Raw genomic sequence first — 24,690 nt, forward strand, 5'->3', positions numbered from 1 at the left:
CCAACACCACAGTTCAAAAGCATCAATTCTTCGGTGCTCAGCTTTCTTTATAGTCTAACTCTCACATTCATACATGACTACTGGAAAAACCATAGCCTTGACTAGACAGATCTTTTTTGGCAAAGTAACATCTCTGCTTTGCAATACTACCTGCTTAAAGATGAGTATTCTTCAACTGGTATTTCAATTTGTGTGACCTACATGTTCAGGCACTCAGAATGAGAAAACTAACCAGATTTGAGAGATAATGCTTAATTTATAGAGGTTTTTGGTAACATAAAACTAACATTAGTGTACGCCAAAGTTTGCTAAGTTTTACAGTCAGAGGTCAAGGGCTGTCCACAGCAGGAAAGAACAGTTTATACAATTTATGAGCTATACCATTTTTAGGTAGGTTATCTATCTGAGTGAATTCTTGTGCTTTGGTCAGAGGTAATAACTATACAAAGGAGTTGCTTATCTTGGCTTTCAAGTCTGACTAAAACTGCAAATTTTGACATAGTTTAGTTTATTAGCAGCCTTCTTTAAAGGTTCTCATGTATAATTATTTAACTAAAATCACTAGCCTTGGGAATTGTTTATTAATGCTGCTTCTTGTGATTTTTACCTGTAAGCAGCCTAATTTAAATTGTTTGTTACAGCCAAGAGAAATCTCTAAAAATAATTTTATCATTTTTCAGTTCAGTTCAGTTCAGTCACTCAGTCGTGTCTTACTCTTTCCGACTCCACGAATCGCAGCACGCTAGGCCTCCCTGTCCATCACCAACTCCCGGAGTTCACCCAAACTCATGTGCATCGAGTCTGTGAGACCATCTAGCCATCTCATCCTCTTTCATCCCCTTCTCCTCCTGCCCCCAATCCCTCCCAGCATCAGAGTCTTTTCCAATGAGTCAACTCTTCGCATGAGGTGGCCAAAGTATTGGAGTTTCAGCTTTAGCATCAGTCCTTCCAGTGAACACCCAGGGATGATCTCCTTTAGAATGGACTGGCTGGATCTCCTTGCAATCCAAGGGACTCAAAAGAGTCTTCTCCAACACCACAGTTCAAAAGCATCAATTCTTCAGCGCTCAGCCTTCTTCACAGTCCAACTCTCACATCCATACATGACCACAGGAAAAACCACAGCCTTGACTAGACGGACCTTTGTTGGCAAAGTAATCTCTCTGCTTTTCAATATGCTATCTAGGTTGGTCATAACTTTCCTTCCAAGGAGTAAGCGTATTTTAATTTCATGGCTGCAATCACCATCTGCAGTGATTCTGGAGCCCAGAAAAATAAAGTCTGACACTGTTTCCCCATCTATTTCCCATGAAGTGATGGGACCAGATGCCATGATCTTAGTTCTCTGAATGTTGAGCTTTAAGCCAACTTTTTCAGTCTCCTCTTTCACTTTCATCAAGAGGCTTTTTAGTTCCTGTTCACTTTCTGCCATAAGGGTGGTGTCATCTGCATATCTGAGGTTATTGATATTTCTCCCAGCAATCTTGAGTCCAGCTTGTGCTTCTTCCAGCCCAGCGTTTCTCATGATGCACTCTGCATGCTAAGTCACTTCAGTCGTGTCCGACTCTGTGCGACGCCACAGACAGCAGCCCACCAGGCTTCCCCGTCCCTGGGATTCTCCAGGCAAGAACACTGGAATGGGTTGCCATTTCCTTCTCCAATGCATGAAAGTGAAAAGTGAAAGTGAAGTCACTCAGTCGTGTCCGACTCTGTGCCACCCCATGGACTGCTGCCTACCAGGCTCCTCCGTCCATGGGATTTTCCAGGCAAGAGTACTGGAGTGGGGTGCCATTGTCTTCTCCAGTTAAATAAGCAGGGTGACAATATACAGCCTTGACGTACTCCTTTTCCTAGTTGGAACCAGTCTGTTGTTCCATGTGTACATTTGGGAAAAACAAAAACAAAAAACCCACATACCCCCAAATTTATCCCCTATTCTGACCTTTCCCGATTTCCAAATGCAAATATCCAACTAACTTCCTTCCTGACATCTATGATAAACAAGCATCTCAAAGCTAACACATCCAAGACAGAGAACCTGATTTCTACGCACCATGACTCCTTCCGGCCTCATCAGCTCTCCCAGTCTTTCCCATTTCGCTTAATAGCACAACCACTCAGAAGTGATGCCAAAACCTCTTAGAATTTCTCTCTTTGCCTTCCAACCCCCTCCATATTAAATCTATACTCAAGTTTTGTCAATTCTACCTATAAAATATGTCCCCGATCTAATAAGCATTTCTCAACTTCTCCACAACTAACATCAAAACCCAAGCCCCATCAATTCTTACCTAGACTATTTCAATAGCTTCCTATTGGTGTCTTTGTATCCACTTTTTAACCTTTACAAATGGTATATTACAAACAAATCATATCATTCACCTGCTTAAAACCCTGTTTAGCCCTCTGTGTTTCAAATTAAGCACAAATCCCTTACTATGGCCTAAGTCCACACATGATCTGGAAACCACCCATCTCTCCGATCTCAACTGTGAGACTTCCCACACTCATTCACGCACTCACTACTTCTCCAGCCATAGTTCTTTCAGCATCTGGGACGTGCAAAGCCTTGTTTCCACCTCAAAGTGTTTGCATTCTGTTCTCTATGACCTTTCCTGAGCATCACACTCCAGCTCCTTCTTGTCATGCACATATCAGCTTAAATGTTATCTCCTCAAAGAGTCCTGACCTGACAGACAGACACACATACACATGCAGGCACAGGCACACACGCACGCACATGCACACACACACCCACGTGCACATACACATTCTCTCTCTCATTCACCTCTAAAACTTGCTCCTTGATACCTACCGCAACCACCTCTTTCATGGCACTAGAACCAATAAACCCACACCACCTCTTCCACAGAAGAGTGAAATGTTACTGGAGGGTAGAAGACACAATAAAATAGTCATAGAACCCAGCTTAAAAAGGAAAAAGAAAGAAAATCCAGCCCTAGGGCCGTAGACTCAGAGTTTGTTGAGAAAGAGATGGGGAAGTTACAGGACCATACAACCTGTAAGCCTCTCCCTTCAGATTTTAGACTCTCTTAATTACCCCAAGTCAAAAAAGGGATAAGAAAACACAGAGGGGCTTGGGTCTCCTCTATACATGGAGAAAAAATAGGGACAACGCCAAGAACTTGCAGTAAAATGATAGTATAGATGTTGGTTTTCTGTAGTGTCCTCTATTTAGACTGCCCTTGGCATCTAAGACCTATCCACAAGGGACAGTGTTCGAGACTGCCCCACTTTCGCTTCTCACTGACCTATCCAACCCCTTCTCCACAATGCCCTGGGTATCACGCCTTCAGGTCCATAATTTCTCACCTTCCACAATGAAAGTTAAATACCTGATAAAGTGCGGTAACAAGCTTGGATCCAAATGACAGAGGACCCCACCTTCTCTTTCCATGTAATACACTTGATATGAATTTCTAAAGATCAGACAGACTCTAATTAGAGCAAATGTCAGGGAATGAAAAACGATGGGATGCTGATACAAAAAAAACATTTCAGAAGAGGCAGGTTTTTCTGGTGTCCTATAAACCATACCATTGCAAACATTTGTGTACTCTACAGAGGTGAAAGAGCTATTCAACCACACTTACATGAGAAATGAAAATATGAATGATGCTGACTACTATTTTTACTTACCAGAGTACCAAAAAATCCACAAGTTTATGATACTCTGTTGGAAGAGCTGTGAATTCCTATATTTCTAGTGGGAATGCAAAATGGTACAATACATAAGGACAGGAATTTTGCAATTTCTGTAAAATGGTATAAGAATTACTCTTTTACTCAGTTTTTTTTTTTTTTTAAAGAAATCTACTTAAAAATAGACCACTAATAAGTAGTAACAAACATACAAAAGTATTCATTGTGGCATAATGTCAACAGCAGAAATTTTAAAACAAAACAACTTCTACTCATAGGAAATTAGTTAAATAAACTTTGGCATGTTCACATAATAGAGCACAAGGCAGCCAGGAAAAGGAATAAGAGAGATCTCTACCAACTTGAATTTAACTCTACAAATACAGTTAGGTTTCCTTTAAAAAAAAAAGCAATATGGAAAAAAATATACATATATTTCACCTTTTTTAGGAAGAAACATTATATATTTCTGGAATGGGTTGCCATTTTCTTCTCCAGGGGATCTTCCTGACCCAGGGATCAAACCCACGTCTCTTATGTTTCCTGAATTTGCAGGCCAGTTCTTTTTTCCTCTGCTCACAGGATCTCTTATCGTACAAAAGTTTCAAATTTAAAAATGGTAAAATTTATCACTCTTTTCCTTCTGGGTCTGCTTTCTGTGACTCAAGGACTTGTTTCCCACACTGAAATCACACTGTATATGAAATATTCTCCTAAAAGTTTTAAAGTTAATCCAAATAATATTTATTTCAGTGTAAAGCATGAGGTACAGATCAATTTTTAATTTTTTGCATATGGATAAACATTTATCCCAGCATCACTTAATAAGTATCCAATCTTATCCACTGAATTGTGATACTCACATTTTACATAAATTTCCATGTAAATGAATATCTTTTCGTGTTCTTTCTATAGTGTCTGATTAGACTATTTGTCTGTATCTGGGCCAATTCCACACTATGTTAATTACAGCAACTTTACAACGAGCTCTGGATATCAGCAGGACCAATCCCTGAAGCCGGGACGGCCAACTGCCTCAATATCCATTCTCTCTCTTCCTTTTAGTTATAGAATCAACCTCTGGATTTTACTTGTTCTGCTCAGGCAGAACTATTCTAGGCTTCCCTCACAGTTAGACTTGAGCACGTGACTAAGTTCTGGCCACTTGCTCGTGAGCACAAACTATCTATTTGCAATCCCTGGGTTGTATCCTTAAAAAGACTGACTTTCTCCCTTTCCCTTTCTGGGGACTGGAACGTACACATGATAACTTCAAATGTGCCAAGGAAGAGATCTTAAAGGTCATCAAAGCAAGACGAATGGACTCACCAACCAGAATCACCTAATTCCATCCTGCCTATGAGCTTGGAGTTTCACATAAGAGAGAAGTGAACTTTCCTTGTTTAGCCCCTTGGTCTCTGAGCAGGCAACCAAACGGATACCTTATTAACACACACCCATGTTCCTTTACTTGAAAGCAAACTTAGTTCTTCTTGGCTGTTTGAACTGCCATACACACTTAAGAATTAACTTGTCCGCTCTCTGAAAATTCCTGATGGGATTTAGATTAGGACTGCATTGAATTCATAGATCAATTTGGGGGCACCCTGTGAATTTAAACATATTGCATATTTCTACCTATAAAATTATTTATCTCTTCATTTACATATCTTCTTTTATGTCTATATATAAATCTTTTTAACTTTCTGTATAAAAGTCATAAACAACTTTTGTTCATTTTGTTCCTGTGTATTTACAGATTTCATAATACTCTAAAAGAGATCTTATTTTATTGCATTTCCTAATTATCTGTTGCCTATTATACAGGAATGTGATAGTGTTAGTCACTCAGTCATGTCTGACTCTTTGCAACCTCACAGACTATAGCCCTTCAGGCTACTCTGTCCATGGGATTCTCCAGGCAAGAATACTGGAGTGGGTTGCCATTCCCTTTTCCAGGGGATCTTCCCAACCCAGGGATCAAACCTGGTCTCCTGCACTGTGGGCAGACTCCTTACCATCTGAGCCACCAGGGAAGCCCATATAGGAAAGTAGTGGATTTTTATAAAGTGATCTTGCAAAAGCTGGCTTAAAACTCAACATTCAAAAAACTAAGATCATAGCATCCAGTCCCATCACTTCATGGCAAATAGATGGGGGAAAAAAATGAAAACAGTGACAGACTTTATTTTCCTGGGCTCCAAAATCATTGTGGACAGTGATTTCAGCCATGAAATTGAAAGATGCTTGCTCCTTGGAAGAAAAGCTATGACTAACTTAGACAGTGCATTAAAAAGCAAAGACATCACTTTGCCAACAAAGGTCCATATAGTCAAAGTGATGGTTTTTCCAATAGTCATGTATGGATGTGAGAGTTGGACCATAAAGAAGGCTGAGCACTGAAGAAATGATGACTTCAAAATGTGGTGTTGGAGAAGACTCCTGAGAGTCCCTTGGACAGCAAGGAAATCAAACCAGTCAATTCTAAAGGAAATCAGCCCCAAATATTCACCAGAAGGACTGATGCTGAAGCTGAAGCTCCAATACTTTGGTTACCTGATGTGAAGAGCGTACTCATTGGAAAAGATCCTGATGCTGGGTATGATTGAAGGCAGGAGGAGAAGGGGGCAACAGAGGATGAGATGGTTGGATGGCATTAACAACTCAATGGATATGACTTTGAGCAAACTCCAGGAGATGGTGAAGGACAGGGAAGCCTGGTGTGCTGCAGTCCACGGGGTTGCAAAGAGTCGGACATGACTTAGCGACAGAACAGCAACAACAGTTACATAGAAAGTGAAACTTGTAAACAAGGAACTTGGATATTAAGCTTAGGAGATTTTCAAGCAAAGTGCTAAAGGTGGCAGCTTGGTGTCTTCATGCTACTTATGGTTAAATTTGAGAGGAATGAGATAAAGTGAGGCAAGAATTGTTAAGCAAAAAGGAACCTGTACCCGATGATTTGGAAAATCCTCCAGCCTATCCACGTTGTAAATTATGCTAAAATCAGGGGTTCGGTGTCAAGAAAGCGTGCCGTGAGACACAACCAAGGTGGGACTAGACCACCTTTGGCCGGTGCCTCAAACAGAATAAAGGGTCAGAATGCTCAGTGACTGTGAGCGCTCTCTGCAGAAATCAGACATGTGACTCACAGATCTCCTCAGCCACTCCAGCAGAAGCCAGACACGGAGACAGAACCATCCAGGAAAGACTGTGGAGGGGCGTCCTGTCTAAAGGAAGGAGCCCCGCCCTCCAACATACAGGGAAGACTCACGAGAACCTTTCCTGAGACCACGTTGTACCAGCAGAAACACCACCGCGTTAGACTGAAAGGGACAAGAGAGGACAAACTGTAAGAGGGGTGGCAGACTCACATCCTACGGCGGCAGAGTCCGATGAACACTCAGGTGCAGATACACACTCGGTTCAGTTCAGTCCAGTCGCTCAGTCGCGTCCGACTCTTTGCGACCCCGTGAATCGCAGCACGCCAGGCCTCCCTATCCATCACCAACTCCCGGAGTTCACTCACACTCACGTCCATCGAGTCAGTGATGCCATCCAGCCATCTCATCCTCTGTCGTCCCCTTCTCCTCCTGCCCCCAATCCCTCCCAGCATCAGAGTCTTTTCCAATGAGTCAACTCTTCGCATGAAGTGGCCAAAGTACTGGAGTTTCAGCTTCAGCATCATTCCTTCCAAAGAAATCCCAGGGCTGATCTCCTTCCGAATGGACTTGTTGGATCTCCTTGCAGTCCAAGGGACTCTCAAGAATCCTCTCCAACACCACAGTTCAAAAGCATCAATTCTTCGGCGCTCAGCCTTCTTCACAGTCCAACTCTCACATCCATACCTGACCATAGGAAAAACCATAGCCTTGACTAGACGGACCTTTGTTGGCAAAGTAACATCTCTGCTTTTGAATATGCTATCTAGGTTGGTCATAACTTTCCTTGCAAGCAGTAAGTGTCTTTTAATTTCATGGCTGCAGTCACCATCTGCAGTGATTTTGGAGCCCCAAAAAATAAAGTCTGACACTGTTTCCACTGTTTCCCCATCTATTTCCCATGAAGTGATGGGACCGTTCCAGAAAAAGGAAGGGTTACTCCAAGTATAGAGTCTTAAACCCAAGAGTGGAGCCTCAGACGTCAGGGCCAAGAGCCACAGAGTGTTATTTCCAGTCTTGAACTCCAAAATATTTTCCCCAGTTGGGTTTCAAAATTGCTTGGCATCAGTGACTCCTCTCTTTCGCTTTCCCACTTTTGGAATGGAAATGTCTGTAACTGTTATCCTGCTCCATCATTGTGTTTGAAGAGCAGGTGATATATTTGCTAGTTTCACACGTCTAACAGATGGAGAGGATTTCTGAGCCAGGACAGATGATATCTAGAGTTCTACTCAGACCTGATATAAATGATTCAGATGATAGGACTTCTAAGTTGATAATATTTAGATGATATTTTGATGATTTATGGGCTTCCCTCACGGCTCAGCTGGTCAAGAATCTGCCCACAGTGCAGGAGACATGGGTTTGATCCCTGGGTTGGGACGATCCCTTGGAGAAGGGAACAGCTACCCACTCCAGTATCCCAGCCTGGAGAATTTCATGGACTGTATAGCCCATGGGGTAGCAGAGTCAGACATGACTGAGCGACTTTCACTTTCACTTTGATGATTTACATGGGAAGACTTCTGAGTTGATGTTATAATGTAAGGCTTTGTAGATCAGGGTAAGGACTTTGATTTTATTTTAGGTATAGAGGGAATCCAGAGAAGAATTTCAACTAGCAAGTGATACGACCCAATTCACATTTAAAAGATCACTGATGTGTACTGTAAGCACGTTAAGAGGAAACGCTGGAACCTGTTAGGAAACCATTACAGTAGTGTGGGCAAGAGAAGACAAGGACCCACACTACAGTGATAAGAGCAGGATGGAGGAACAGAGGATCAGATTAAAAAATGTACTCTGAAGGTATAACTGCCAGAAGTTGCTAATAGTAATCAATTCAACACAGAAGATAAAAGAATAAGAGAAGCATGGATGATTCTTCAGCTGGGACTTGACCAACTGAGTAGACTGTTCTGTTCATTAGCTGAGATGGAGAAGGCTGAGGAAGGTATAGATTCATGTGAGAAAACCAAGATTTGCATTTTAGACACACCACGTTTTTATTCTAACAGACATGCAGATAAAAATATAAACTAAGTACTTTGATATAAGAGGAGGGAACTCAAGGGCAGTTCAGAGCCAGATTTACAAATCTGCATAGCATTGAAAACAAAAGGACCAGGAGTTACCTGGTGATCCAGTGGTTAGGACTCCATGCTTTTACTGCCAAGGACATGGATTCAATCTCTGGTCAGGGAACTAAGATCCCACAAGCTACATGGCATGGTCAAAAAAAACCAAAAAACAAAAAAACACACCAGAACCTATTATATGTTTTGGTTGGTATAACCAACCATCTATTCTAAAGAAAGAATAGGTGGAAAAAGAAGCAAGCCCAAGACCAAAGTCTAATACATTCTAATATTTAGAGGTCTGACAGAGGAAAGAAGCTAGCAGACAAAGAAAGCAAAACAGGTAAAAACAAGTTGGACACAGTGTTAGAGATGTCTTCTTACCAGGACCATTGATACTAACTATAATTATTTGTCTTGACATAGCCTTCATAGGCTCTCCTCTACAAAAGCCCAGTTTAAAATGCAAAACTTTCAGATCTGAGCATTCATTTTAAAAATATTCACATGCTTAGGAAAAGCCCACTAGAAGAGGACACAGTAGTGAATGCTGAGGGGATACGCAGAGACCCAGAAACTCCTCCAGGATATGGCCACATGGAAATTAAAAACTTTAACTTCAATCACAGACTTTAAATTCTATAGAGAATTGGAAGAAGAGACAACGCTGGACTAATACAGAGAAACCCGGGCCCGGCACGGTCTGAGAACCGCTGGGCCAGGCATGGAGGAAACAATAAGGAACAGCAAGAAGAGCCACATTAACAAGGTGAGTTCAGACCCGCATCCAACTCTACCAACACTATTTTCTCCACTGAAGCTTCCGGTTCCCCCTGCAGCTACAAGAAGCCCTTTACGCATTTTGTTTGCCTACCCTCTGGCTGTCTCTGCCGCTGTCTTCTCTCTTCATCTATCCACTGTTTTTACAGTTTTTGATTCCAATTGACTTGTACAGTGTCTTTCGCTGTTCAAATAAATTCCGTGTTTTAAAAAGTTTTTGTGGGACAAGGTAATACCCATAAAGCCATTTAAAACATGTTTAGTACATCTGGATTAACATATTATAGGTGAAGACTAAAAATGTTTACATAGGGGAAGGAAACAAGGCTAATGTGTACCCCCCGCCGCCCCATTTTAGATAAGAAGCACAAGCCAACAATGGTTATAGCGCTGAAAACCACAATCCTAAATCTGAGATTTCAGGGAACTGACTTCAATTTTCTCCTTTATGGTACCGGATACACAGATATATTACACTTTAATAAAGGAAGAGGCTATTTTTAAATGAATAGCAATCAAAGCTGGTGACACACAGATAAGCTAGTATGATTATGTCAAATTCACCTAAAAGAGATTTCAAACCTTTTACTCAACTTGAAAGAAGCTGAGGCTTTTCAGACCTGTGGAAGACTTCCTGACAGTACACTGACATTTCCTGGTTTGCCAGTCATACCCACGTGCCACAGATACGGACATGCCTCAAGCCTCCTCAGGGTGAAATATGAAGGCAGGAAGCACTGCTACTTGGCCAGACTCAGGAGGGCCAACTCGGTTTTCAACAAAGAAGAAAGAAAAAGACAGTGCCCCAAATTTAAAAAGAGAAAAGAGCAGTACATTTATGAAGATTTCTCCTCCCCAAGTACACCTTTTCCTTTCTGCATACCCTTTCTCAGATGTGATCGCTTATGAGAGTGGGGACTCCCAAGGTTCTGATTCTTTCCGATCTAGAGAATACCTGATTCCTTGCCTCCCACATAATAACTGAATTACCTTTCCTGGGGCCACCTTGTTCAACCACCTGTTTGTCAGGTGGCTCCTTCTAAGGAAGCACAGACAGCTGTTGGTGCCAAAAGATGTTGTGGTCTTTGGACATGATCCCGATGGGAATCGCAACCAACTCCTCACATCTCTCTGATGGGGTACAGTAATAGAACAGAAGTCAATGGGAGGTCAGCATGCACTCAGATTCCAGATTCTGAAAGGGAACAAGAATCAAACCCTCCATTCTGCGCCTCTTCACCATGTCTGACAACCAATAGGCGAGAAACCAGCCTTTACCATCCCATGAAAATGAAATATACAGTAACGACTCTCAGTAACCACATAATAAGCAGTATGCACTTTATGAAAGGTTACGTCTACAATACAAATAACTAATATTAATATTTATTACATTTTATACTTTGTAAGTCCCAATTATCTGCCATTGTACTAAAATGCATCCTACACTGTGAAGGGTTCACTTCGTATTTAAGTATCCATGCAGAGCACTGACTCACCTTTTCTAATACAAATAAGTTCATGCACTCCACAGGTTCTTTCTCCACCTGTTAAGAAAAATTTTTTTCAGAAATTAAAAACAGGTCATAACCTGAGTCTGACTGTTACAAAGAACTGCTATAAATTAGTTTCTAGAAATGGCCTCAGAAAAACGTGTCCTAACTTTTCTCTTCAAACTTTACTATAGAATATGCTAACCTGATACACAGTACCCTCCTGAACCCATAAGCTAGGATCTTATAAAATTCTGGAATAAGGAAGCTTCAAACAAGTATGTTATTTTAAATGGTAGGCTTCTCAAGAGCAGACATCATAGCACCACTTCCTAAACACCTCTTTACATGATCCAGAAGGAAACACTGCAAGGAAGGACCCACTTTTGTATCTGAGCCTTAATTTATACAGGTAAGTTATCATGGAAGGGTCAATGCTGTAAAGGCGATATTTATGTTTTACAACATATACTCATATTCTGATCCTTTCTCCATTCTCCAGCTACCCACTCTTCTAAATCTACAAGACAAATTTTATAAATAGCATGATGATAAAACTAACAAATGTAACAAAAAGAATTACTTTACCTTAATCACCATTATTAGAAAAAATCACACTCGTTATCTTAAGAGTAATATTATTTGTTAGTTACCATAAAATAGGTATTTCCTTTGCACTGAATTATAGCACCACTACCTTAAACGAATGTGCGCTGAATGACATTCTGTAGTGTTCTTATATGCATAAATAACCTTACAATTGGGCTGAAAATTATGCTTAAACTTTATATAATAAAAATGTTAAATATCATCATCTTAGCTCACTACAGAAGCTTATTATAAACAGTTAAGTTATAAGAAATAGAAATATCTTACAGCCATAACATGAGAAAGAAAAACTATGATATCCACTGAAAAAAGTAGGTCATTCAGGAAGCAATCTAAAAAACTAGAAAACAGTATTTCTATCACTAAAGTAGGTTAGAGCTTCATTCTAACTTGTCTGTAACAATGCCACTGCCTCTTTATTATCAACAATAGAGACTAAACACTGGTTATCAGGAAGACAGACTTGGCAAGAAATGCTTAACATAAAGTTATGATAATAAATTATTACTCTGCAAACCTTAGTATAAATACAGTAAGACTTTATCAAATGGGGTATTACCAAGGCGTAATCACTGACTACTGACTAAAGGGACAGAATTAACTATACCTACAAAATATACTTTATACAAAATATACTTTATCTTTAAAAATGAGAAATTAGTCAAACGACTGCTGGAAGGGGAAGCTTTACCAAGTTATAAAAAGTAACTATTTTCAAGAGGTTTAGAAGAAGCATGTCATACAACACAACTATAATATATATTGACACCATCACTGATATTTTCATAGGCTACTTAGAAATAGTCCTTATATAGTCATTAAGACCTATTGTCAAAGGGTAACACTTCTAACTTAAGAGATACGCACATAATTCACGTAATAGTCTTTCATGCCTATAACTGAAATCAGACTTCCCGCATATGTAACACAGATTTGTTTGGCTTTACTATACACATCTAGTCTTCAACACAACTGTATCATTTTTTACAAGGGTTAATATAACAATAACAATAAAAACTACTGTATTCTAAGACTTTTCTCAAAACTGCAAATGACAATAAAACCTAACTCTCAGAAAGGACTTTACAAATGAAAAGTTAAGTCAAATAACTACTGTATTTTAAATTTAGAGTCAACCAATAATTACATTTGCCAAATATGCACAAAAACCACATAACTAGGAAAAGCAAGTAATACTGAGCTCTACTATTCCAGATATTTGTTCTGAAAATTCTAACCAACAAGTGAGATTTCACCGATGTGTAACTCAAAAGCAATCACTATTATTACTGAAATAAAAGGAACAGTAAAGATAGGTCAATGCCAGACAAAAAAAGTAAAATTGAGGGAAAAAAACTTTCAAAAGTACAAAAGAAAAGTTAAATAAACCTTATTACATTATCAAACACAAAAATCAATATTCTTTTATCCCAAATCCTTCCTAAGGCCAGAAAGAGTATAAGGAAAAAAATATGCATTGTGCAGGTTAAATGTATATTTTTAATGTACTTGTTTGGGAATCAAAAGGCCTGAATATTTCTTCCATCTGAGATACAACAAACTGTGTACAAATTTTATAACTTTTTAAACATTTTCTAAAAGCAAATCTGAAAAGTTTACAAGAGAAATGTCAAATTTGTAAGCAAAAAGCAAGCCACTGGAGGCACATCTTGACTTAAATATGGAGATATGGAGGTAATCCAAAAGTGGCCTACTGATTTTTTAAGAGTATAAGGCACAGGGGAAACGATTACTGACTTTTAAAATTTCCGCTTCCTGAGGTATACTTGGTATATAAAATTTTAAGATATTTAAAGTGTATACCATTATGATAACCAGGTACATATATCCAATACACAGGAGAATAATTATTTTTTATTTGTTTTTATTGAGATAAATGACCATACAACACTGTGTAAGTTCAAGGTAGACAATGTGCTGATCTGATACTCTACACAGTAAGATTTCCACTTTAGTGTGAGCTAATACCACTAACATGTCCATGATTCTTTTTGTTTTTGTGGAAGGGACACAAGATCTAGTCTCTAAGCAACTTTGAAGTGTATATACATCACTGCCCTTGCTGAGTATTTGATCCCAGGACTTATTTATCATCAGGTCGTGAGCTGTACTTAGGCAGTATCTCCCTACGTCCCCCACCCTCCTTTCCCTGGTAAGCATCCTTCGACTTTCCATTTTTATTTTATGAGTTCGGCTTTTTCAGAAGGTACAGGTAAGTGTTATCATATACCTGTCTTTATCTGACTTGGCCTAATGCCCTCAAGGTCCATTCAGGTTGTCGCAAATGGAAGGAGTTCCTTCTTACCCAGAGCTAAATCATATTCCCCTGTATATGTATATGTATATACGTGTGTGTGTGTGTGTGTGTTTATCTCAAACCTTCCTTTTCCATTCACCTATTGACAGACACAAAGGTTGTTTCCATATCTTGGTTATTATGAATAATGCTACAATAAACATGGCAGTGAACACATTTCTTTGATTCTCTGTTTTCACTTCCTTTGGATAATTATCCAAGAGTGGGACTGCTGGATCATATGGTAAGTCTATTTATAATTTTTTGAGGAACCTCCACATTTTTTTCTGTAATCGCTGAACCAATTTGAAGGAACGATTATTTAATCAATTAGTCAATCTCTTTAGAAAGAGATGAGTTTTCCACTAAAATGAATAGCCATCCCCAAAATGAATTCTTGTATAATAGAATTTTTCACATGCCAAATTTACTTCAAAGACATAATAATAATAAAGACTTTAAAATCATATTCAGTTCAGTTCAGTCGCTCAGTCGTGTCCGACTCTTTGTGACCCCATGAATCGCAGCATGCCAGGCCTCCCTGTCCATCACCAACTCCCGGGGTTCCCTGAGACTCACGTCCATCGAGTCAGTGATGCCATCCAGCCATCTCATCCTCTGTCGTCCCCTTCTCCTCCTGCCCCCGATCCCTCCCAGCATATTAAAATCACTGAATATAAAAAGACTAAAACTCGAAAATAAATCTAGTTCATTTAATGTCTAGTTCATTATACATAAACAAACCAAGGCACTAAAGGTTAAATAATGTTGCTCAGGGTCACTAGTTAATTGTCAGAAAAAAGTAATTGGGATTCTAAGTTTAACAGAGTAAGAAAATAAACATTGATATTTCTTCATTTTTATGAAAAAAGTTATGAAAAATTTTTATGAAAAAAAAGAAAATTATGAAATTGTTTTCTAATCCTTTAAGGTAACTTAAGTAAAAAATGAATTTCTCAAAACTGTTTTTGGAGATAATACTAGCATTGCTCTTGAAATGATCATCTCAGGAACATGGAAATGAGAAGTAGATAGAAAATGACAAGCTTAGTCAAAGTTACCATCTTTTCCCTCAGGCAAACCCATGTAAGAGCATGATATAAACTGGCATAATCCTCTACAATTGGGGTAAGTCAGGGTACACCAGGAAATAGACGTGCGTGGGCTCACACACGTGTGCTGTGAATGTGTGCATGTGTGTTTGGATATGAATATGCACATACCTGAAAGGGCCTGGGAGCCAGCAATCTGGGGAGGGGAGGAAGGGTTAGTTACTACAAAGTATGTAGCACTTTTCACATGTCTACAGAAGAAAATATGTAGTGATGTTATATTCCCATCAAAAGGTGCTCAGGTATACAAATTAAACCCAAAGATTTAGTTCCTTAAAAATGAATCTAGTCCTTTCTAAAACGGACTTTTATTTTTTCTACACATTTACTTTGACCATTAGCCCAAATCACTACAATTTACAGGTTCTATTAAGTCAAACACTATGCAAAAACTACTTTAGAAGTATTTTAAATTCCATTTCATCTAAAGATTTCTCTCCAAAAAACCATGCATTAAAGTAGCCGCAGCCTTTTAATTAGTGTCTAGCTCACTTTAATAAACTGTTATAGCTATTTCTTCAGTAGATACCTATATATCTACTCCATAATAGGTATGCAACTTTAAATATTTCCTACTCATGTTGCCAACTACTCCTAACCGCTATAATCCATTTAGACTACAGCCACTAATTTCTAGACACTTTTTAGTTTCTCCCTAGTTAAGTCATTCAAGGAATAATATCAATTTTAGTCTCTGATTGAAAACAGTGTTGTTGAAAGATCATGGTTTTCACAGCATAGTAAACAGTTTCTGTTTTAATCCATACAAGTTTCTATTAATTTCTTCAATAATTATTCTAAGAGGTATAAGATTTACCTTATAAATTTTTTTTTTACCTTATAAATTTACTGCTCACAAATGTAATCCATTTTTCCCACTTTTGACTGCTTTTCATTCAGTTTTTTGTTGTTGTTGTTGTTAATTACGGTTTTGACTCTTTGAAGCTCATTAATATCATAAAATCTTGAATAGGTATACTTCACAATAAGGTTTCTACTTAATTTAATTTTCTATTTAATGGAGAATACCTTTTTTTCCACTACTGCACCAGATCACTTTTTTAAAGCTACAAATACTCGTTATTGCATTAGTAAGTTCAGAATATTGAAGATAATTTAATATTTCATTAAAATCCTCTATCTTTTGATGACTCATACTATTACTGTGAATATCAATTCTAAAATCAGCCCTAAAATGTGAGAATATGAAACTGAACTGAATACACATATGGATCATAGGAGTTTGTTTTTAAATAAATTCCTAATAACAGCTTGCTGTGTTGTCACTATCTCTTCTAAAAAATGGAAAATCCAGTGTTCCAATTTTTAGGTTTCTATTAAAATTTTACTATATATACAAACAAAATATGCAAATATTCATTTATTCAAAGCTTGGAATGTTTTTTATTTATAGTAGTTTGATCAGCCTTTTGCTATTCCTAAATATAAGTTCATATTAGGTATTAACAGGTGAGGATCTGGGGATGTTGGGGTAAAAACATAAAAGTCAGCTGAATGGAAATCGAATCCATGAAGACAAGCTACTATACTACTACACACATGCTATGGACAGACATTATAATCACTTTAAATAAACCGACCGTGCAAACACTATTACTCAACAAATTGTACAAATGAACCAATATGTGATTTTGCAATACCACGGAAAATAACAAAAAGCGAAATGCATCTTAATACGAATATTTCTCTAGAGTTTTCTACTTTTTTTCTAATTTTGCTTAGTGAGTCAGAAAAGGAAACTAAAATAAATTGTAAATTATTCAAAAGTACTGTGTAGAGGTCTCTGAACCAATTTACCTAATATACAAACATGTCTTAAATCTCCATGAAATGTTAGAAATTTGATTCCTGCTGAAAGCCAAAGGATCTCTTCCAGGAACATCACTGCCTAAACTGACTGTAAATCTTCCAAAAAACAAACTGTTCAATAAATTGCCTTACTCAGTCACAGACTGACAGCTGAGACTTCCTAATTACATTACCCCTGTACACACTGTAACATCTCTCTAACAATAGCATGGAAAGCAGGAGTGTGATGTTCTCCCTCAAGACTAAGAATACAACATGCTTTCATTGTTGTTTTTTTTAATTAGTTCTTTATTTTATTTTTTTTGACTGAGCCCCGCAACATGTGGGATCCTGGTTTCCGGACCAGGGATTGAACCTGCACACCTGCATTGGAAGCACGGGGTCTTAACCGCTGGACCACCTGGGGAAGTCCTGTATTGGGTTTTTTAATTACACATTTCAAACGACTTTTGAAAGCCCAAATTGGATCTCGGAAATCTCAGAGTCACAACAAATCTTCACAGGCATCTGAGTCGTACTAATGACTTACAAAATAAATGCGAAAGTGTGTGATAAACACTTGCAAAGTGTGTGTAAAAGGCATTGTGAATAAAAAGTACCAACAGATTCTCTAATTTACCCTTCTTTCACTATTTTTCTTTTTTAAAAAGCTACCCAGAGAGGTTAAGTAAAGTTACTATGTGTAGCAAGTTAACAATCAAGGTGAATATTTTTACTTCAGCAAGACATTCTGCAAGGAGTCTAAAGTTATTCCAATGGAACAGACAGAAAAATGTGGACTAGATGGAGAAGGGTGTAAGTCAGATCACTAAAGACTAAATTTATCTTGAGGTTTTAAATCAGACTTGCCCTTTATAAAGATAACTAGAAATAGTTTTAAAAATGGATTGCAATGAGCCTTAAGACCAGAGATAACAAGACACGGGAAAAAACTAATACAAATCTCTTAATGAGAGAAAAGAGAATGAACTAAAATGTAATTTTAGTTAATTTGAGATGCAGGCGTGGTAGGACTTAGTGATCAACAGGATGTGGAGAGTGAATTATAAGACAGGGTTGATTTCCAGCTTTCTAATTCAGACGTCTGGTTATTTAAAAATGCTACTCAGATGGCAAATTTGCATGGAGTGGGGAGTATGGAGGCTGGATTTGGTAGCTGTGAAGACAACTTTGGTTTAGGACATTTTGAATGTCCCAAGCTAAACATTTTTGATTGCTGTGAGACGTCCAACATATATAGCTACTATGCGGAATTATATTAGGAAAACCATGTGTACTTTTAATTTAGTAATAATGAATTTTTATTTTATTGCTCCAGGAAGCAGAACTAGGAAGGGGTAGACAGACAAGTTACTAAATGGCAGACATTTGGTCAAATATATCTGGGCAAGGGATGCAACCCTTTATGATAATCGATAGAACTCTCAACAATTCAAGAAACATCTTGAGTACATACTATATTCAGGTATTGTACAAAATCTAAAGAATATAAACCAAATAAATGTTATGCTCCAGGCATTTATGGTCAGACTGGGGAGACAAATTTACAAACAAGAGATTTCCACATGATTCAAGGGGTGCAATCACAGCAGTGTACAAAGTAGAGTGAGAACAAGGTTAAGAATGGAAACAAGAGAACATTAGATCAGGGAGATAAAGAGAAGTCTGAGAAGTAAGAGAGGAAGAAAAAACTTCAAAAAACAGGAGAGAGTCAACAATGTCAGACTGATGAAGTGAAGTGAAGTGAAGTGAAGTCGCTCAGTCATGTCCGACTCTTTGGGACCCCATGGACTGTAGCCTACTACGCTCCTCTGTCCATGGGATTTTCCAGGCAAGAGTACTGGAGTGGGTTGCCATTTTCTTCTCCAGACTGATAGAGGCCAACATTAGAAGAGTTAATATGCCAGATAACAATTACACATCTTGACAGGCCGGCTAGACCAAAGATTCCCAACCTGTTATCTCCCACAAGACCTCTAGGGTAACAATAAGGGTCTATAAGCCATTCTTAATATTTTAGTATGCTTTTTAAAAATTGTACCTTAACCTAGGATAGGGCTAACTGCTTCACCTCTGACTGGAATTATATTAGCTTAGAGTGGTAACACCATCATCTTATATTTGTCTGAAGTCCTGATTAGCAGATATCTGATTGATAAGAGGAGGAAATAAATGATTAATTTGTATTATAAAATAGGGGCTTTGAAAAAAACGAATAAATAAAAGTAACCCTTCGTACTTAAAAGTCTGAATTAAAGGGTTAAAATGTTGGGCCAGGGCTAATAAAGAGTACACTTAACAGATACAAATAATCTCTTCTTTAAATCAAAACACTAGTTAGCTGGGCAAGCAACTGAAGACACATGACTTGAAAGTAGTCCAGATAAAAGAGACTGTGATTTTGGTTGATTACAACTTCATCCTGAGCCAACATGAAGCTCCAAAATGGCTATTCTAATTAGCTACACTAATAAGATTTTGCACAAGGAGTGATATAACAGTTTTAACAAAACATCTGTAATGGAGTGGCACACTACCATATTTCAAACTTTAAAACATACAACTACCAACCATCCAGAGGAAGAATTAAATATTGTGTCTAATAAAGAAAATGCTCAGGAGTTGTCTCAAAATGGTAGAAGTGACGTCGGGTACACAGAGAATAGGGAACTTTCAGTTTATTGCTCCAGAAAGCAGACCGAGGGTGAGTGCATTGAAGGAAGTTACTAACAGCAGATTTTTGGTTAAAACCAGGACCTTATGAACTGTAAGGATTATAGTTCCACATCAGCATAAATGTTCATTGGCATATGGGCTCAATGAACTCATTCTCATTGAATATTTTTATACAAAGTAAGGATGATTCATCTGGTGTTCACACTATATTGTAATTGCATGGTTAAAATTATCTGTCTCCCCCACTAGAATATGTACTCCTTGAGGGAAGAAATGTGATTTTATTCATCCTTGTGGCCCCCCAGGGTCCAGCACAGGATGCCAAGCACATCGACTGCTCTGTAAGTCTACAAAATTAACAGGTGAATGAAGACACTGAATATTTTAAGAACCACTTCTTTGGGAAATGGGAAGAGATGCTCCTGTGGGCCCCTTAAAATTCTAAGATGTCCCTAGTATAAAGCCCTCATCCAGAGTTCATTCTACTTCATGACACAGCTGGGGGGGAGGGTACAAACAATCTGCTTTAGTACATGATAGACAGCATGCCTTACTTGACATCTTTATTAGAAATGCTAGTATTAACGATAGTTGCCTTGCAAAACTAGAAAACACATAACTGCTGACAGTTATATTATGAAGCCATCAACAAATTATTAAGTATGAAAATATTAATTGAGAGTTTCTCAAGCACAAAAGAATCTCTAGAAGAGGAAATTTGAAAATCTTGTTTTTTAAATATACAAGCAGTAGTAGGCAGAGCCTGGTGGCTCAGCTGGTAAAGAATCCACCTGCAGTGCAGGAGGCCCCGGTTTGATTCCTGGGTCGGGAAGATCCAGCAGACAAGGTACAGGCTACCCACTCCAGTATTCTTGGGCTTTCCTTGTGGCTCAGCTGGTAAAGAATCTGCCTGCAATGCGGGAGACCTGGGTTCAATCCCTGAGTTGGGAAGATCCTCTGGAGAAGGGAAAGGCTACCCACTCCAGTATTCTGGCCTGGAGAATTCCACGGACTGTATAGTCCATGCAGTTGTAAAGAGTTGGACACAACTGAGCAAGCTTCACTTCACAGTAGGCAGAGCAAAATGCCTTCAGCTGACATAAAAAAGTAATTGATCACATTTAACAATAAGAGGGAGAAGGGAAGAGTCAATTGAGAAAAGGGGCGGAAACTGGAAATTTTTTAAAGAAATTTTAAGTTACAGGATCATACATGGATACTATCTTGCTAATTCTTCTTCACCTTCTGCATAAGCCTTTTTGTCTTTACCAAGTCACAAGAAATTCTTCCACAAAGTGGTTGGGGAAATAAAGTACAAAACATAAATCAGTATATTCTGTTTCTTGATTTTTAACCTCTAGTAAATAGTAAGATAAAGTCTGAAAGTACTGCTCTGGATAACAAGAATATCAAAGATTATCAGGAGATCTTATTCCCAGTGCTCTCCATCACTTTAGCTAAACCTTGAGTGGGTCCTAAGTCTCCTCAGTGGTGTCTGACTCTTTGCTACCCTATGGACTGTGGTCCCTCAGGCTCCTCTGTCCATGGGATTTACCAGGCAATACTGCAGTGGGTTGCCATTTCCTTTTCCAGGGGATCCTCCCCACCCAGGGATCAAACCTGTGTCTCTTGTGCCTACTGCACTGGCAGGCAGATTCTTTACCACTGGGAAGCCATCTGGGAAGCCCCTTAGCTAAAGCAGATACTTGAAACTGTCTGAATAGGTAATCAATCTCTTAAAATAAGTAAGATAAACATAAGCACACAACTAAACCAATTCTGGATCCGGCAAAGCTGTATGCCTCAGGGTTGGCCACCAAGATGGGAAGTGCTTTCAAAAGTTGTGTTTAGGAGAAACATAAAATTTAGGCTAGGTCTGACAATGCTGTAGGTGCCTTACACATTTGTACAGATGCATACACATACACACAGGGAAATTTTACAAACCACTTTCATTGTTTGAAGTAAGGGAAGAGTGGGATAGGGGCTCAAACATGCTGCAGACTTGCACATACATCCTAGACGTATCATATTCATTTTCAAATATTGTCCTTTAAAACAAAGCAAAATATAGACACTTCATGCCAGTTACATGTTTCTGTAAGAAGAGAAAAATACACTTTAGTGCCAGCTGTCTACCTTATTGAGGAACTTTAATTAAGCTATTTTTTGAAAATATGAGTATGGATGGCACCGTAACACTTAATAGACTGACATACATGCAGGATTTTAAGAGTGTGCATTTCTTGTAAAGATGTCTTTGCATCTCTTTCCTAGAGAAAAACCAGTTTTGAGTGTTAGGAGAGAAAAATACTTGAGAAGGAAATTACCCTCACTCCAAATTCCCTGGTCCCCTACAACAACAGCACACAGAAGGGGAATGGACGGACAGCGCAGTCCAGCATCTGCTCGAGTAGGGGCTGAGAAGGGTTAGGACTGGGGACAGCAAACTGGCCTCCCAGTTTGGGAGGAAGGGGAATATCGCGGGAGGGCGGCTTGCTGGGGCGAGGTCAATGGAAGGCGGGGTACACCCTGCGCTCCCGGGCTCCTCCAGCCCGTCCCGCCGGGTCTGCAGGGCCGCACCGGACGCCCCCCGCCCCTCCCCCCGACTCGGCCCCGCCGGGAGCGAGCAGCTGCCCCAGCGGCGCCGTACCTGTCGGCAGGAGCCGCTCGACTCGTCGCGCCGGGCCGCGGGCCGAGGCCGACGGAACCGCCGAGGCCAGGTATAGAGTCTGGCGGCGCCGCTCCGCCCACCAGCCTCCGGGACGCGGTCCGGGACCCTCGAGCCTGCACAGCCGCTCCGGGGCCCATCGGCGCCGCGGCCTCCCGGGCACCCCCGAGCTCTAGCTACCTGGGCGCCCCCCGACCCTCCGCCCCAACCGCGGACGGCCTCCACTTACCTTCAATCGCCATGATGCGCTCGCCCTGGACCGCACCAAGTGCGCGGCCGGGGGCGGCGAGCGGGACGCGCGGGCGGAGGACGCGCCGGGGCCGCCGGCGAGCGGGGCGGGGCGGGGCCGGGCCCGCAGGCGCGGGGCTGCGCGGCCGGGAGGGGCGAGGCGCGGGCGGGGCGGAGGAGGGGCCCGGGCGCCGCGGGCGCGCCGAGGAAATGGACGCTTCCCGGGCCGCCCGCCGCCGCCGCCGCCGGCACGTGACGCGCCCCGCCGCCGCCCCGCCGCCCCCGCAGCGTCTAGCGCCGGGGTTCGGACCAGGAGCGGGGCGCGGAGGGCCCCCGGGGGGCCCGCACCCGAGACCAGCCCCGGGGCCTCTCGGCGGCTGGAGCCGCTCACCGAGACGTCCGCTCCCCGCTGGCGGGCGGCAGCCGGAGTCGACCGAGAGGCGCGCGAAGGCTGCGGTCAGCACCATGGACAGGTCTCAGCTGTCAACCGGGCTCCGGGATCCCCACCCAGCCGGTGATGACTCCCTGAGATCTGGTCATCCGAAAGCCTGCTTGTTTGGGTTTTGCTTTGCCTGCATCAGCCAGATACTCGCCTCAGATCTCCGCTGAGGGTGAGAGACAGCCAGCTGGCAGAGAAAGGGATCCTGAGGACAGCCGCTTCTCTGTCTCCCTCCCTCTCCCTCTGTTTCTCTCTCACACTCACACACACACACACACACACTCACACACAGTCTCACACACACTCACACACACAAACACACGCAACGTGTTAGCGTGCCCTTCACCCCTTAGGTTCCTGATCAACCTGATCAGTTCTTGCCATCAACCTCAGCTTGGTTTTTCCCCTCGGAAATGCGCGTTGGCATTTGTCTCCACACATTTGAGGTCACAACGAAAGTAAAGGTGAGACAGACGTTGTGAAAAGGGCCTGAAGAAGCAAGTCACGTGCAAGTTCTTTAAACCGGCAACCCAATGAGCATTATGAGCACAGGTCAACGGTGACCACAGAACAGCTGGTAGATTAATTTTGACCTGAGGTACTTGAACCACTCAACATTCACCCAACTTTCGACTTCATTTGGTACTTTGAGGACCTGGACAAGGAAGAGCTTAAACAAGATTAACGCACAGAGAGTTGGTGATTCTCCTACAGAAAAGTGCTAACTCCTAGTGCAAAAGAGCTATACTGGGGACTGAGACAAAGAAAATTTTGCACTTATGTAAGTGAGATTGGACTGTAAATCTAGAGCAGAAATTTGTGTAATTACACAAATTACATTTGTGTAATCTCTCCCTCAGTCACAGTTTATGTTCAATAAGCATTCATTTTTTTACCATTTTGATTAGTCCAGTGAATATTTATCAAACTAGCATTGTGCTAAAAGTTAACTACAAGAAAGTGTTGTTACTGAAGGATCAAACAAAATGCTCTTCTACCAGTAAATACTAAAATGTCTATATTTTAGGAAAGATTTGTGTGTGTGTGTGTGTGTTTACCATAGATATCTGTGAGATTCAGATAAAATATGTATACTGCCAAAGTTATTTTCTCCAGGCAGCTTCCCTTAAAACAGCCTTGAATTCCAAGGTACTGGTTTGAACTTGAAACCACAGTTCTGGGTTTGTGGTTTCTGGTTGGCTCTGAGTAATCCAATTGCTCAGCTTTTTTAAGGATTTCATAGTGAAAGCCAGAAACAAACAAACAAAAATCATTATTTCATTACCAACTACACAAGTTAATAATATATATGGATCCAAGTTATGTGAGCTCCCATAACTCAGGTTAATATCACAGTTTCTCAGAAAATTAATCTGTGTGTTGTGGTGAATGTGAGCTTCAAACGTGTCAAATCTGGGAATTTAGGCCAAAGCTACTCAATATTGATGACATTTCCCCTCGGATTAGAATGCATAATTCTCCTCACCAACACTGCCTTTTTTTCTTTCCCCTTAAGTGCTCCACAAATACTAGTTGGGACATTTGTGTCATTACTGCTGGACAATATCATATGACTTAACTTTCCAGTGTTTCATATGGCTTCTTTGTTATATAATTTTACTTATTTATTTCT

The 24,690-nt window shown here is 40.3% G+C and overlaps 1 protein-coding gene across 2 annotated transcripts in view; it reads right to left on the bottom strand.

Annotated features, from left to right (window-relative positions):
- Nucleotides 1–22,709, bottom strand: part of SYT14 (synaptotagmin 14) — a 216,980-nt gene extending 194,271 nt beyond the window's left edge. For both annotated transcript variants that reach the window (XM_061383606.1, XM_061383608.1), the window contains exons 1-2: nt 22,620–22,709; nt 11,182–11,229 (exon numbers count right to left, since the gene is read on the bottom strand). In XM_061383606.1, coding sequence (XP_061239590.1) covers nt 11,182–11,229; nt 22,620–22,632 — 61 coding nt within the window. In that variant the 5' untranslated portion in view covers nt 22,633–22,709. The remainder of the gene's footprint in view (nt 1–11,181; nt 11,230–22,619) is intronic.
- Nucleotides 22,710–24,690: the final 1,981 nt, after the last annotated feature.

Source organism: Bos javanicus, chromosome 16 (assembly GCF_032452875.1).
Source record: "Bos javanicus breed banteng chromosome 16, ARS-OSU_banteng_1.0, whole genome shotgun sequence".
NCBI lineage: Eukaryota > Metazoa > Chordata > Mammalia > Artiodactyla > Bovidae > Bos > Bos javanicus.